The 12084-nt window shown below is 40.2% G+C and overlaps 2 protein-coding genes across 2 annotated transcripts in view; one reads left to right on the top strand and one right to left on the bottom strand.

The window, feature by feature from the left end:
* Positions 1-4739, top strand: part of LOC134218468 (clavesin-1-like) — a 29645-nt gene extending 24906 nt beyond the window's left edge. The window contains exon 2 of the mRNA XM_062697481.1: positions 3139-4739. Coding sequence (XP_062553465.1) covers positions 3139-4109 — 971 coding nt within the window. The 3' untranslated portion in view covers positions 4110-4739. The remainder of the gene's footprint in view (positions 1-3138) is intronic.
* Positions 4740-10606: 5867 nt separating this feature from the next.
* Positions 10607-11600, bottom strand: LOC134214260 (uncharacterized). Its single transcript, XM_062693667.1, has 2 exons — positions 10880-11600; positions 10607-10810 (listed from the first exon to the last, which is right to left on the bottom strand). Exons 1-2 carry the CDS (start codon positions 11588-11590, stop codon positions 10640-10642), a joined length of 882 nt encoding a protein of 293 aa, XP_062549651.1. The 5' UTR covers positions 11591-11600; the 3' UTR covers positions 10607-10639.
* Between the last annotated feature and the right edge of the window lie 484 nt (positions 11601-12084).

The raw sequence follows: 12084 nt of genomic DNA, 5'->3' as shown, positions 1-12084 counted from the left end.
CAAAAATATTAAATAAACTCATTTTTTTTGCAAAAGGCAGTTTTTTTCTAAACTAAAGCGAAATACAACCAAATGATGCATCCACCGGATATATTTATGTCTTCGTTTTTGGATGATGTAGTTTTGAAACAAAAATACTTCCCTCATCCAGCTGAAGACTGCTTTTTCTCCTCGGTGGATGGTTTTATTACTGGGGAGTGGTACGAGCACGTGGCTGTCTTTCTCTTCAATGACTGGATGACGGTAATTTGAGCCTTATATCAAAATGAGCGATGACCCCCTTAAAATCAGTTTTCATTTTTGTGATCTTCTTCAAAGTTCTTCTTCTTCTTCTTATTGGTATTACATCTGGGACATTGTCGCCTCGCCACTTAGTGTTCATTAAGCACTTCCACAGTTATTAACTTTGGATCTGGATTTTGAGCCAAATTACCATTTGTATATCATGAGGCTTACACGATGAACGAAGTCGAGACAATTTCCCACCCTAAAATTTCCTAGACCGGACCGGGAATCGAACCTTGCCACCTTCAGCATGGTCTTGCATTGTAACCGCACATCTTACCGCACGGCTAAGGAAGGCCGATTCTGCAAAGTTATTCGGGCCAAAGACAAAAATACGCATTTTTAATAATAGAGAGCAGGGTTCGTACCTTTCGTTTTGGTAATACAAAAACAAGCGATTTTCGCAAAGAAGCAGAATCTTTTTTCCAAGTCTGTAGTGAGAAATATCTTTCACCCGTTACTTTTTTCTCTAGAAAAAGCCTGAAAGATAAACGAAAATCGTGCCTGGTTGATGAAATTCTTTTTTCGTTTCATCACTTATACGCCTCACTCATTTTTCGTGATTTCATTAAAAAAAAATGACAGAAACGGGATTCGAATCCAGAACACCAAGCTGCTGGAGAGTATTCCTCAAACACAGTTTGTTTCGTAGTCAACATTGGAAATTCCACACTGACAGCCATATAGGTATCCACAGGAAGGAGAGAAATAGGTGCGGTCCACACTGACAGTTTTATAAACAAAAAGCAGAAGAAAAGAGATTGCATATATACAACGAAAACACAACCAAAATATCAGACCCCCGGAGAAAATAAGCAAATCAACTTTTTACTTCACTGACAGTGATGGAAAAATGGTTATCCCTCATTAGGCCCTTTTCTTTCCCGCAAAATGATTTCTTCGGTGAAAATTTGCGTGAGTGAGTATCCTCTGCTCGTGAGAATGAGGGATATCGCCAAAAAATTAGATACAATGTTTGTGTTTTCAGTAAAGCTCTAGAAATTCTTTTACTAACTTTGCAGCCTGTAGCGTAGCTCGATATGATCAAACTGTTGAGATATGAAGCGTTTTTGCGAAGGACACCTAAAAACAGTTTTTGAAAATATAGCTTTTTAAGATAAATTTCTACATTTTTACGATCTTCTCCAAAGATGTTAGGATAACAAAAAACACATTTGCTAAAGATTTTTCCAAAGATAATTCCTCCAGGTGTTTCGGAATTTCCTGCAGGAATTTCTTCCACAACTCTAGGACATCTAGGATGAAATTCTGCGAATCTCTTCAGAAATTTCATAAATAATAATTAGAATAAAGAAAATAAAATCCTGAAAGAATTGTAAAAAAATTCCTGCAGACATTCTTAATTTTCCATAAATTCCGATGGACATTCCTCCGAAAATTTCTACTAGATAATGATATGGAAATGCTAATATTATCTTCCAATATAGCATTTATATCATTTCCATATCATTGTAAATCGTTTAACTTCACGTAGAAGTAACACACACGAAATCATTAATTTAGTTCTACTAGATAATTTGTTATCCTAACACATTTAACAACTCTAGAGAAGTTCATAAAAAGTTATATTTAAACAACTGTTTTCAAAGTGCCCTCGGAAAAAACGGTTCAAATCTCAAAACTTTAATTATACACTGGATTTTGTTTCTACACGATTTACAATTTCTCAATTTTCCACTCATCCTAAATGTTTATCGTACATTAATTATCATGTGATTTTTCTTTGATTTATTCTGGATTTTTTGAAACATTTTGCGAGGAGTTTGGTGGCAAATTGAAGGCACATGATCAAAAATACGAGCGAAAAAAAATCGTGTCAAAACAAAATCCTGTGTATAGAGCTACGCTATACTCTACAAAGTTTTTCGTGATGGATTTTTTTAGCTTTACTGATAATACAAACATTGTATCTAATTTTCGACCATATTTTGATTTCTTTTATAGATAGAGCTTCGAAATTTTCTGAAGGAACCAATTCTCTACTTATGTTTTTGGCGAAAAGAAAAAAAATCATCTCACTCCTAGGTGGATTAATCAACATACTCGATACATCAAAAGATTCGTCTTTTTATGTCTAAAACTTTATAGAAGACACCAAACATCCAAAATGAACTGTGTAAAAGTTATTCAATTTTGATCGTGAAATCGACGAATTTGAACACTCTGTAATTGTGAGAACTATATGTAGCACTACAATAAGTACGTTTTCGACAAAAAAATGTGCACGTTTTGTTTGTCTCGAGTTTGTCCTCTTGTATTTACACAATTGAAATATTTGTTGTCATCTTATTCCAGTACTGGCGTATTACCACTCTGGAGAAGCTATTTAGCACCGATTCTTGTTTAATATTCCATCCTCATGCGACTCTTAGCACCTTTTAAAACTAAGTCATTCACCTCCATGATTCATTGATAATCCGAATGGTGCCCGAAGTTGATGGTAATGTTATTCTGTATACTGTTTTTGAAAACTTCCGTCTTAACAGCTCAGAGAAACGCTGATAAATGATTTGTCATTGGCGTTGATTACACACAAGTCTTTTGGATTTTATGAGTGGAACTGATAACTTAGCGATACAATAAAAGGAACTGTTACCGTCTCATGGCAATACCGCGTTCGTGAACTACGGCTCTAGCACAATTTTATTCCTGTTGGAAAATTTAGTTATTCTCTCAGTGGCTAAACGATTTCCTGTTCAGCATTACCGTTATGGAATTAGCTGTACCATCAACCTAGACAGCTTATCATTATATGACGGTAGACAATTTCTAGAAATATAGCATAAGCATACCATCACGATTCTAACGTTCGATTTGTTTTCCTCCAAACAGTGGCCGCCCTAAATGTGTGCAAGGCACCGGATTCGTACGACGCATACACGTTCAACCTTCCGGACAAATACAAACTGGCCGCCCAGGACGAGCTTCGCGAGGACGATGACATCCGGGAAAACGCGCTCAAGCAGTTCCGCGAATGGATCGCCAAACACCCGCTCATCAAAACATGCCGCACCGATGCTCCGTTCCTGTTGCGTTTCCTGCGAACCAAAAAATTCTCCATCCCGGCCGCGACGGAGATGCTGGAGAAATACCTCTCCATCCGCCAGATCTATCCCAACTGGTTCCACAATCTAGACATCAACGATCCGGAAATTGAAGCACTCGTCGACACTGGCTACTTGTTTGCCCTGCCCGAACGTGACGAGCATGGCCGCAAGATTGTCTTCTCCAGTGCAGGCAAGTTCGACACCAGCCGTTTTACAGCCGCCCATTTGATCCGGGTTCATTCGCTAGTTGTCGAAGCGCTGCTGGACGAAGAAGAATCGCAAATCGCAGGCTACGTTCACGTTATCGACGATTCCGACCTGTCGATGGCATTCCTCGGAATTTGGTCCTTCACCGATATCAAAAATCTAGCAAACTGCGTCCAAAACTCGCTACCGATGCGCCAGAAGGAGAACCACTTTGTCAACCTGCCGTCGTTCGCGAACAAATTGTCCGATTTCATTCTGTCCGTTCTAAGCGAAAAACTGAAGAATCGCGTCTTTGTCCACAAAAGCATGGAAGATTTGAAGACCACGGTGAACCCAAAGCTGCTACCCAAAGAATATGGCGGTACGATTCCGATGGCTGAGTGCGTAGCGCAGTTCAAGGCATTCTTGAAGGCAAAGCGAGACCAGCTGATGGCGCTCGACGATATGCAGATCGAGATCAGCAAAAACTCAGCTTACTGGGCTGAAAGCACTGATGCCGATATTGCTGCTGGCGTGATCGGAAGCTTCCGAAAGCTGGAAGTTGACTAATTGACTGTTTTCACACTATTTTAACATCCCTCTAGAAGTCCCCGAAGGTTTAAAGGCCGAGCTAGGACCGGTGATTTCTTTATTTTAAAACTATAAATCTATTGAAACTTAGTTAAACAAAATTAATTTAATTAAAATGAGAAAGAGACGATTTTAATCAGAAGCGATCCTCTTTCCGCCAAACAGGTGGAAGAAAGTTACCAAAACTCAGCCTTCTCACTATTAAAAGTTATCGAGTTGGGCGTAGGACAATAATGGCACAGTACATGCCCAAACAATCCTTATAGGTACTATTTCTTAGCAATATAATGGATCGTACTACTTACAGGTTTACTTATTTTTCGAAAGCAAAACTCTACTCTGTGATCATGGTTTTAGAAACTGGCACAGATTAGGATGAGGTAGACTTAACCTACATATATCCTTAATTTATTGCTCACTATGGCGCTTTACTGTATCTAATTGTTGTGCACGGTACGGAAGAGGAAAATTATTCGAATTATTTTTATAAACATGCATCGCTCCCTGCTTCCATCATCAAAAGTGTATTATCCAACATTTTATTCAAATTCAAATATCACTTATCACATCAATGAACGCTATGCTATTAAAAAGTTTAGGAAAATTCAATCAATGAAAACTTTTTGTTATCCGAAAGCCCGAATTAGAATTCTTATACTTTTCTCCGAATGATTAACAATCATGACATCTCTTGCCATAAATTAATGATCTTTGGAAGAGCCCTTTTTATCACGTACTAAATATTTTTTCGAGAAAAGTTCGTACTTTTAGAAAAAAATAAAGTTCGTACTTTTAGAAAATTTTAGTTGCTTCCGTGCGTAGAAGTTAGCATCATTCTGCTGACAGAAGCCTCAAGCTTTCGCAGGGAATAAGCATTGGACTTCAACAAACAAGAAACGAACCCTGAATAACCTCGATTATTTTCTGCGCGACACTCTGTAGAACACTACTGACGGCGCCAGCCTCTGATAATTTTTTTCCCTTCACTTGTCATAAGACGAGTTTGTACAATCCCATTGAATTCCACCACTTAATTGTATCTTGACAGATACGTATTTCGACCTCAACAGTAAGACCGTCTTCAGTGTCTCGTACTTGACTCGACTTTCTTTTGTTAAATTTCTTGGCTGTGCATATGCACAGCACATGTTTCTAAATGGACAAATTGATATGAAATTTGCGAAAAAGAATCCACGTATCTTGGAGGGACTCGAACTCTCAACCTCCTACTCTCTAGATAGGCGTGATAACCCCTACACAACAAAACCACTTAAAGGTCACGTTTAACTCTGATAATTGTTGGGGCAATCATTGGTGGAAGAATGCTGCTCACCTCTGCCTCCGCCAGTGCTGTATCTGCATTGTTGGCATCCTATGCCAGACTTGGGGAAAAGTGGGTAAAACCGACACCTTAAGCTACTTTCCAGCTCCCCAATCAGTTTTTTTTTTTCGATGTAGAAATTTCATACAAGCATAATTTAGCCCTTTATGCGTCAGTCCACGAGGTTTACGACAATATAAAATTTGATTCCTGATGAAAACGCGAACAGTCCATTTTCAAGCCGAACCGGCTGGGGTGTGGGTATACACTGGGAGAGCCAGTGGAGAGATATCAGCTTCCACATTGAAACTCTTCCCTCCCTCTTCATACGGGAGCTTGGCAGAAGAAAGGTCGTGAGATTTAATACTATCACAAATATTGCCCTCCGCTCGCTTCCAAATCGACTTCTATGAAATATTCTTCATGGCTGCCGTATCCTAACGGAACTATCAAATCTATACTTTCGTCTCTAATTCTATCATGAACATGTACGTCTAAGTTTGGATGATGATATTAGCATTTCCATATCAATTATTTGCACTTTATGAAAAAATCCAGTAGGTAGGTAATAAGGATCGCATACAATAATATTCCGTCCCGTATCGCCGGATAGACACTTTTAAATCGAGTATTACGCCCTGGGGCAAAATGGCCTCACTCATAAAATCACTCATGTAATCTGTTGTAGCACATTTATAAACGAATATTACCATTACAATTCATAATTAGTTGTCCATCATTGAGCTCCATTGGAAGAATTTAGCAAAATCCCTTCATATTCACTCAAATTTAACGATTTGCTATTCTTCCACAACATCCGTAAGATTGTAGCTCAATCCATTAAGAATAAACAAACAACCATGCGTTCACCATCATTTTACATGCAATTGAGTCATTTTAGACCACCATTCGGGCATTTTGCCCCAGGCCTATTTTTAAAACATTTTTAAAATGCGTTAGTCATGAAAACTTTATTGTTTTGAATAGGAGATCATTGTGAAATGTAGCTGGGTTTGTAAATTTTGCACCTATACGTTGAAATGGTTGGGCATTTTGTTTACATGGGCGAAAACATCGAAAAAGCTTAAGGAGTGCATTTTGGACCGTTCTCCCCTGCTTATGAAGGTGTTGCTGAGTCGGTGGCCTCTTGGTTAGTAAGTATCTCATCAACAGCTCCTTTCTCTCCCGAGCTGCGGTGAATCCTGGCGTGGCCAGCATTAGCAATCCTCATGATTTTGTTATTTATGTCTGGACTGAGATCAAAGATGCCTTCCATACGTGATTTCTGATAATGATTTGAAAGGTATGACTTGAGTCCAACCTTCGATTCGTTGATTCGATTAGTATTTAACACTACTATAGGTCTACAAGCCCTCTTTAAATAGTTCGACACAACTTCGTTGTACAAGGAAGGCATAAATATGAACGTTAAACTGATTATATGATGTTGTGCCAGGTAGCCTATTGTTAGGCTATCTTACAATAATTTATTCATTATAGTCAACAAAGTCGACAAATCGATATTGACAATTCACCACACAGCTCCACCGTAATGGTGGTAGAAACACTGGTAGATTTTTTGCTGCCTTATACTGAACAATGTTCGAAAATAGTATGTATACTTAAAATTTTGGCTTTTAAAAATGGGAGTAGATAAACATAAACATGAATATGAAATTCACCACGAGATTATATTAATATTCACCCATTCAGAAACAATTTAATATTTTTTTTCTTTGATTCATGTTCAGCAATGTGGGTTGCAACGTTCAATATGTAGATTCAATTAAACCCGTACTGCCACAATTATTTCTACACCTACATCTATTGGACACTTACCCTATTTATTGCTTTTTTTATCTTTATTCAAATGATTTTGATGTTAAACAACTGGGTGTCAAATTGTGTACGATTTTGAACGTTATTAGCACCTTTATCTGACAATGGATTTTGGAAAATTATATATCGATCGACTCGGAAACTCTCCATCAATTTGCCAATTTGAAACCTTTGATTATTAACGATAAACTACTAAAAATTTCAATACTTTCCAAACCTAGTCAAAATTCAGAGCCAATAAATCCCGTTCATGCTTTCTCAACACGGACATCAGATTGATGTAAGTTGTGGGTATTTTGGCCCACCGCTTTAAGGCTCCCCCAGACCAAAGCGATTTCATCACCGTGACAGCGACAACTAGTCGCCGCGATTCTATCGTTGGGTCGCTGCAGACAATGTTCTATTTACACTTCCATACCAACGGCGACAGAATCGCTGTCGCCGACTGATAGTATCCCGTCGCGACTGTCGCGTCGCGTGTGTTTGGAGGAACCTTTACGTTTTGTGAGCATAAAACTAAGCATAAATCTAAGCCTGCTCAGCGTGTATACCCCCGAAAATAATCATTAAGCTTTACCGGTGATGGATCGACTGAATGTTTAATTCTATTTATTGAACGGCTACTCAGTCTTACAATTTTCACAACGAGTTTATTATTTATATTTATTATATTTTAAAAAGAAAAAAAATAATAATAATAAACTCGTTGTGAAAATTGTAAGACTGAGTAGCCATTCAATAAATAAAAATAATCATTAAGCATTCGCTGATTTTTATACAAAACTAGGCGAACCTGCCCGATCTCGCTCGGGTTTCATTTTCGATCTGTCAATCATTTAGTTGATTGCAGCGTCGCACTCTAGATCGATTTCAGTTCGAGCTTGATGGCTGTCTTCAGAACTCGTAAAACCGTTGTATTTTGACAATTTTCCAACTTTCCTCATCAACTCTTAGTATGTACAAACACAGCTGATCCCAAGACGAATCGATTAGTGAGGAAATCTCGCAAATTGGTTCATCCGTTCGTCAGTTATATTACTTCAAAGGAAATGCACTCATTTTGTTATATAGCGATGGTCAACTTTGAGGATCAAAATCTCGATTTCCAGCGATTAAATTGAGGAGATTTTTGGCATCCCAGTACACTTCCGTGTGGTAGTTTGGCAACTACAATGCACGTGTGCTGGGTTAGTGTGTGAAGTTAGGCCGTGAAGTGTTTCGAGCTGCTAGACTGGCCCTTAACAAAGCCATTAAGAACAAAAAGAGAGCGTCCTTCGACAACTTGGGTGCCAACGCGAATCCGTGGAGTGACGCCTATAGGATCGTTATGGCCAAGACCAAAGGGGGCTCTTCACCCCCCGAACGGTTATCGGACCGGTTGGCGAGGATTATCGAAGTACTCTTCCCGTCCCGAGCCACAAGTCCCTGGCCTCCTGCGTTGCATGGTGCTGCGAGTGTGGCCGAAATGGTGGCTCCGGTGACGAACGAAGAGTTACTCGGCTAATTCCTAATTCTTGGCTAATTCCATTGCGATGAACAAAGCTCCAGCCTTTTTTCAAGAGCTTCTTGAAAGGAGGCTTCCGAGCCTCTTGAAAGGAGGCTTCCGAGCCTCTTGAAAGGAGGCGTCCGAGCCTCTTGAAAGGAGGTGTCCGAGCCTCTTGAAAGGAGGCGTCCGAGCCTCTTGAAAGGAGGCGTCCGAGCCTCTTGAAAGGAGGCGTCCGAGCCTCTTGAAAGGAGGCGTCTGAGCCTCTTGAAAGGAGGCGTCTGAGCCTCTTGAAAGGAGGCGTCTGAGCCTCTTGAAAGGAGGCGTCCGAGCCTCTTGAAAGGAGGCGTCCGAGCCTCTTGAAAGGAGGCGTCTGAGCCTCTTGAAAGGAGGCGTCCGAGCCTCTTGAAAGGAGGCGTCCGAGCCTCTTGAAAGGAGGCGTCCGAGCCTCTTGAAAGGAGGCGTCCGAGCCTCTTGAAAGGAGGCGTCCGAGCCTCTTGAAAGGAGGCGTCCGAGCCTCTTGAAAGGAGGCGTCCGAGCCTCTTGAAAGGAGGCAAAACGCAAAACGCTTAAGATTGCAAATTCAACTGCAACTCGTGTAATAAGAGCCTTCAAGAAGCATCTTAGTGTTCAAAGGAAGGAAGGGAGTGGCCGTAGAAGTAGTCCAATGGACAGTAAAATGCCCAGGAGTGGTAGAACAGCTCAATAAGTTTCCAAACGAAATGTTGCTAACAAGTCCTAGCCGTCGGTTGGTTTGGTACTCAAAAACCATGAAACGTGCTGGGTTACATGTTTACAAGGTGCAAAAAGCCCCAACCGAAATAAAAAGCATAACACCACTGCAAAAACCCGCACCCGGAATTTTACACGAAGTTGCTCACCAAATCCTATTGCTTCGTGATGGATGATGAAACCTACGTCAAGTCTGACTTCCGCCAACTTTCTGGGCATGAATATTTCGTTACCAAGTCTAAGTCTGATATTCCGGAGGATGTCCGAACAAAGAAGTCATTAAAATTTGCTAAGAAGTCATGCGATTTGCGAATGTGGTGAAGTAAGCGCTCCCTTCATTACTTTCGGAACATTCAACAGTACGATTTACACCGAATAGTGTCTCAAGAAGCGTTTTTTTTTTGCCATTCATAAGAAAACACAATGTATCAACACTGTTTTGGCATCATCTGGCGTCTTGTAACTACGGTCGTAGCGTATTGCAGTGGTACCGAGCTAACGGAGCTAAATTTATGCCAAAAGATATGAACCCACAAAATTCACCGGAACTTCGCTCAATTGAAAAATTCTGGGCAGTTGTGAAGACGAAACTTCGCAAACATCCTAAAATTATTAAAACAGAGCTGGAGATGAAGAAAATTTGGGTAAAAACAACAAATACATAGGAAGAATCAATTGTACAAAATTTGTTTAGTGGAGTGAAAAAGAAGATGCACGCCTTCGGCATGGACAATGAAATCAAATAAAACAAATGTTGTAAATCATAACTCATTAAAAGTTTTTCATTCTCCGAAAATTTCAACACAATCCGATAATAAGTTTAATTTTGGTGAGTAAATATGTGTGTGCTTTTTTTATCGAAGGCCCCCTTATACCTTGGTCAGTCTGTCTGTCGACCACTGGTAGTTTGCCGTATCCGTCACTATTCCAGACTATAACAAATGTGTTTCTTCAAAACAGTGGTCAAAAATAAAACATGTCTTTTTGAATTTAGAAAAAGCGGTAATAAAATCAGGTACATACAATATTTGCATGAAACTGACTTTTCTTCTCAAAGCTATATTTTGTTTCTCGTATGATGTTCGAGTCTGTTAAAAAAAACATGCATGATTTATGCGATTTGCACATTCAAATTTACAGGCAATTGTGGAAGCTTTCCAGTATCTTATCAACGCGATCCTTGATATCCAGCGCCACTAGCTTGGCACAGCGCTGCATTCGGTATGAAACTGTTTGCATCTGCGGCATGCGCATGCTCTCTGCTACAAAGGTGGACATTGGAGTATTGCCAAATCTGTAGAGGTACTGTTGGGTGAAAGATCGTCAAGAGTTAGAACATGTGAAACAAAGATGTTGGAATCATGCAAAACTTACATTCGTCAGGCATTGCGTAGATGGGGGCCCATAGTTCGTGGATGAGTTGTTCAGCGCTTCCGGTGCCGGAGTATCGCAAACATCCACCACCGCAAGATAGTTCATAGCACTGGTGAGGACCTTGGTATATTGTACTGCAATATTGTTCCCGATGTTGGTGTAGCGGGTTTTCTCAGCAGCGACACAATCCGTGATGCGGTCTATGGAGATCGGGGATGTGGTCAGCCTATCTCCAAATTTGGTTGTGCAGGTGGCAAGTTTTGTGGCGGAACAGGGAGCTACACAAGCGGCATTGGCCATACTAGTGGCAGCTGCAGTGATAATGCTTTCGACCTGTTCAGCGCTCTCCTGGACAGTTGAAAATACCTGACTCACAGAGTCATCCTGCATTAGCTGGGGAGGGTAACTGATGGTGGTTCTCATGCTGCAGATAGCGTCGGTTATAGGGGTCAAATCCATAGTGGTGTAGTTTTTGAAGCGATTGTAATACGAAACGTATAGATCTTCTATAGCTTGGCCGAATTGGTTCCATGATGTCAAAATGGTTTGGTCAGCGCTATTAATTGTGTTGTTCACCTGCTGGATCGTTATATTCAAGTTGAAGTTGGAAACACTGATGGCACTTGCAACGGTCGAACTGAGACTGTTGGTTTGGGCTTGTATTCTGCCTCGTAGGCAGATGAAACCCACGAGAACAATGATAAGCTTCATAGCTAGCAAATGTTCACCATTAAGTTATTTGGGCTACACAAGGTTTTGTACCGTCAATCAACTTATGAGTGGATTGAAATGGCTGTTGAGTTTTTATAGCTACATGGACCTCAAAATTATGACAATGAACCTGTTTGTACAGGTTCGTTAGCGTTGTTGGTATTTAATAATGTAAACCTATTTAATATTTTTTTTTAAATGCAGCTGTTTTTCAAAAAACGGTGATTGCTAATCCTACCACTTATATGTCGGATTAGATTATCCAGACCTTCATACGTTATTCGCTTGTCCGCGAAAAAATAAAATTATTCCCATACGCACGTGAAATCCTTTAATAGCCTAGTTTTATGAACATACAATTATCATTAAATACTAGGAATAATTTAATTTGCCGGGGCCCTCCTTAGCCGTGGGGTAAAACGCGCGGCTACATACCATGCTGATGGTGGCTGGGTTCGATTCCCGGTGCCGGTCTAGGCAATTTTAGGATTGGA

Source organism: Armigeres subalbatus, chromosome 2 (genome assembly GCF_024139115.2).
Source record: "Armigeres subalbatus isolate Guangzhou_Male chromosome 2, GZ_Asu_2, whole genome shotgun sequence".
Classification (NCBI taxonomy): domain Eukaryota; kingdom Metazoa; phylum Arthropoda; class Insecta; order Diptera; family Culicidae; genus Armigeres; species Armigeres subalbatus.
Note: the sequence above shows the minus strand (reverse complement) of the source record. Positions and strands in the feature narration are given on the sequence as shown.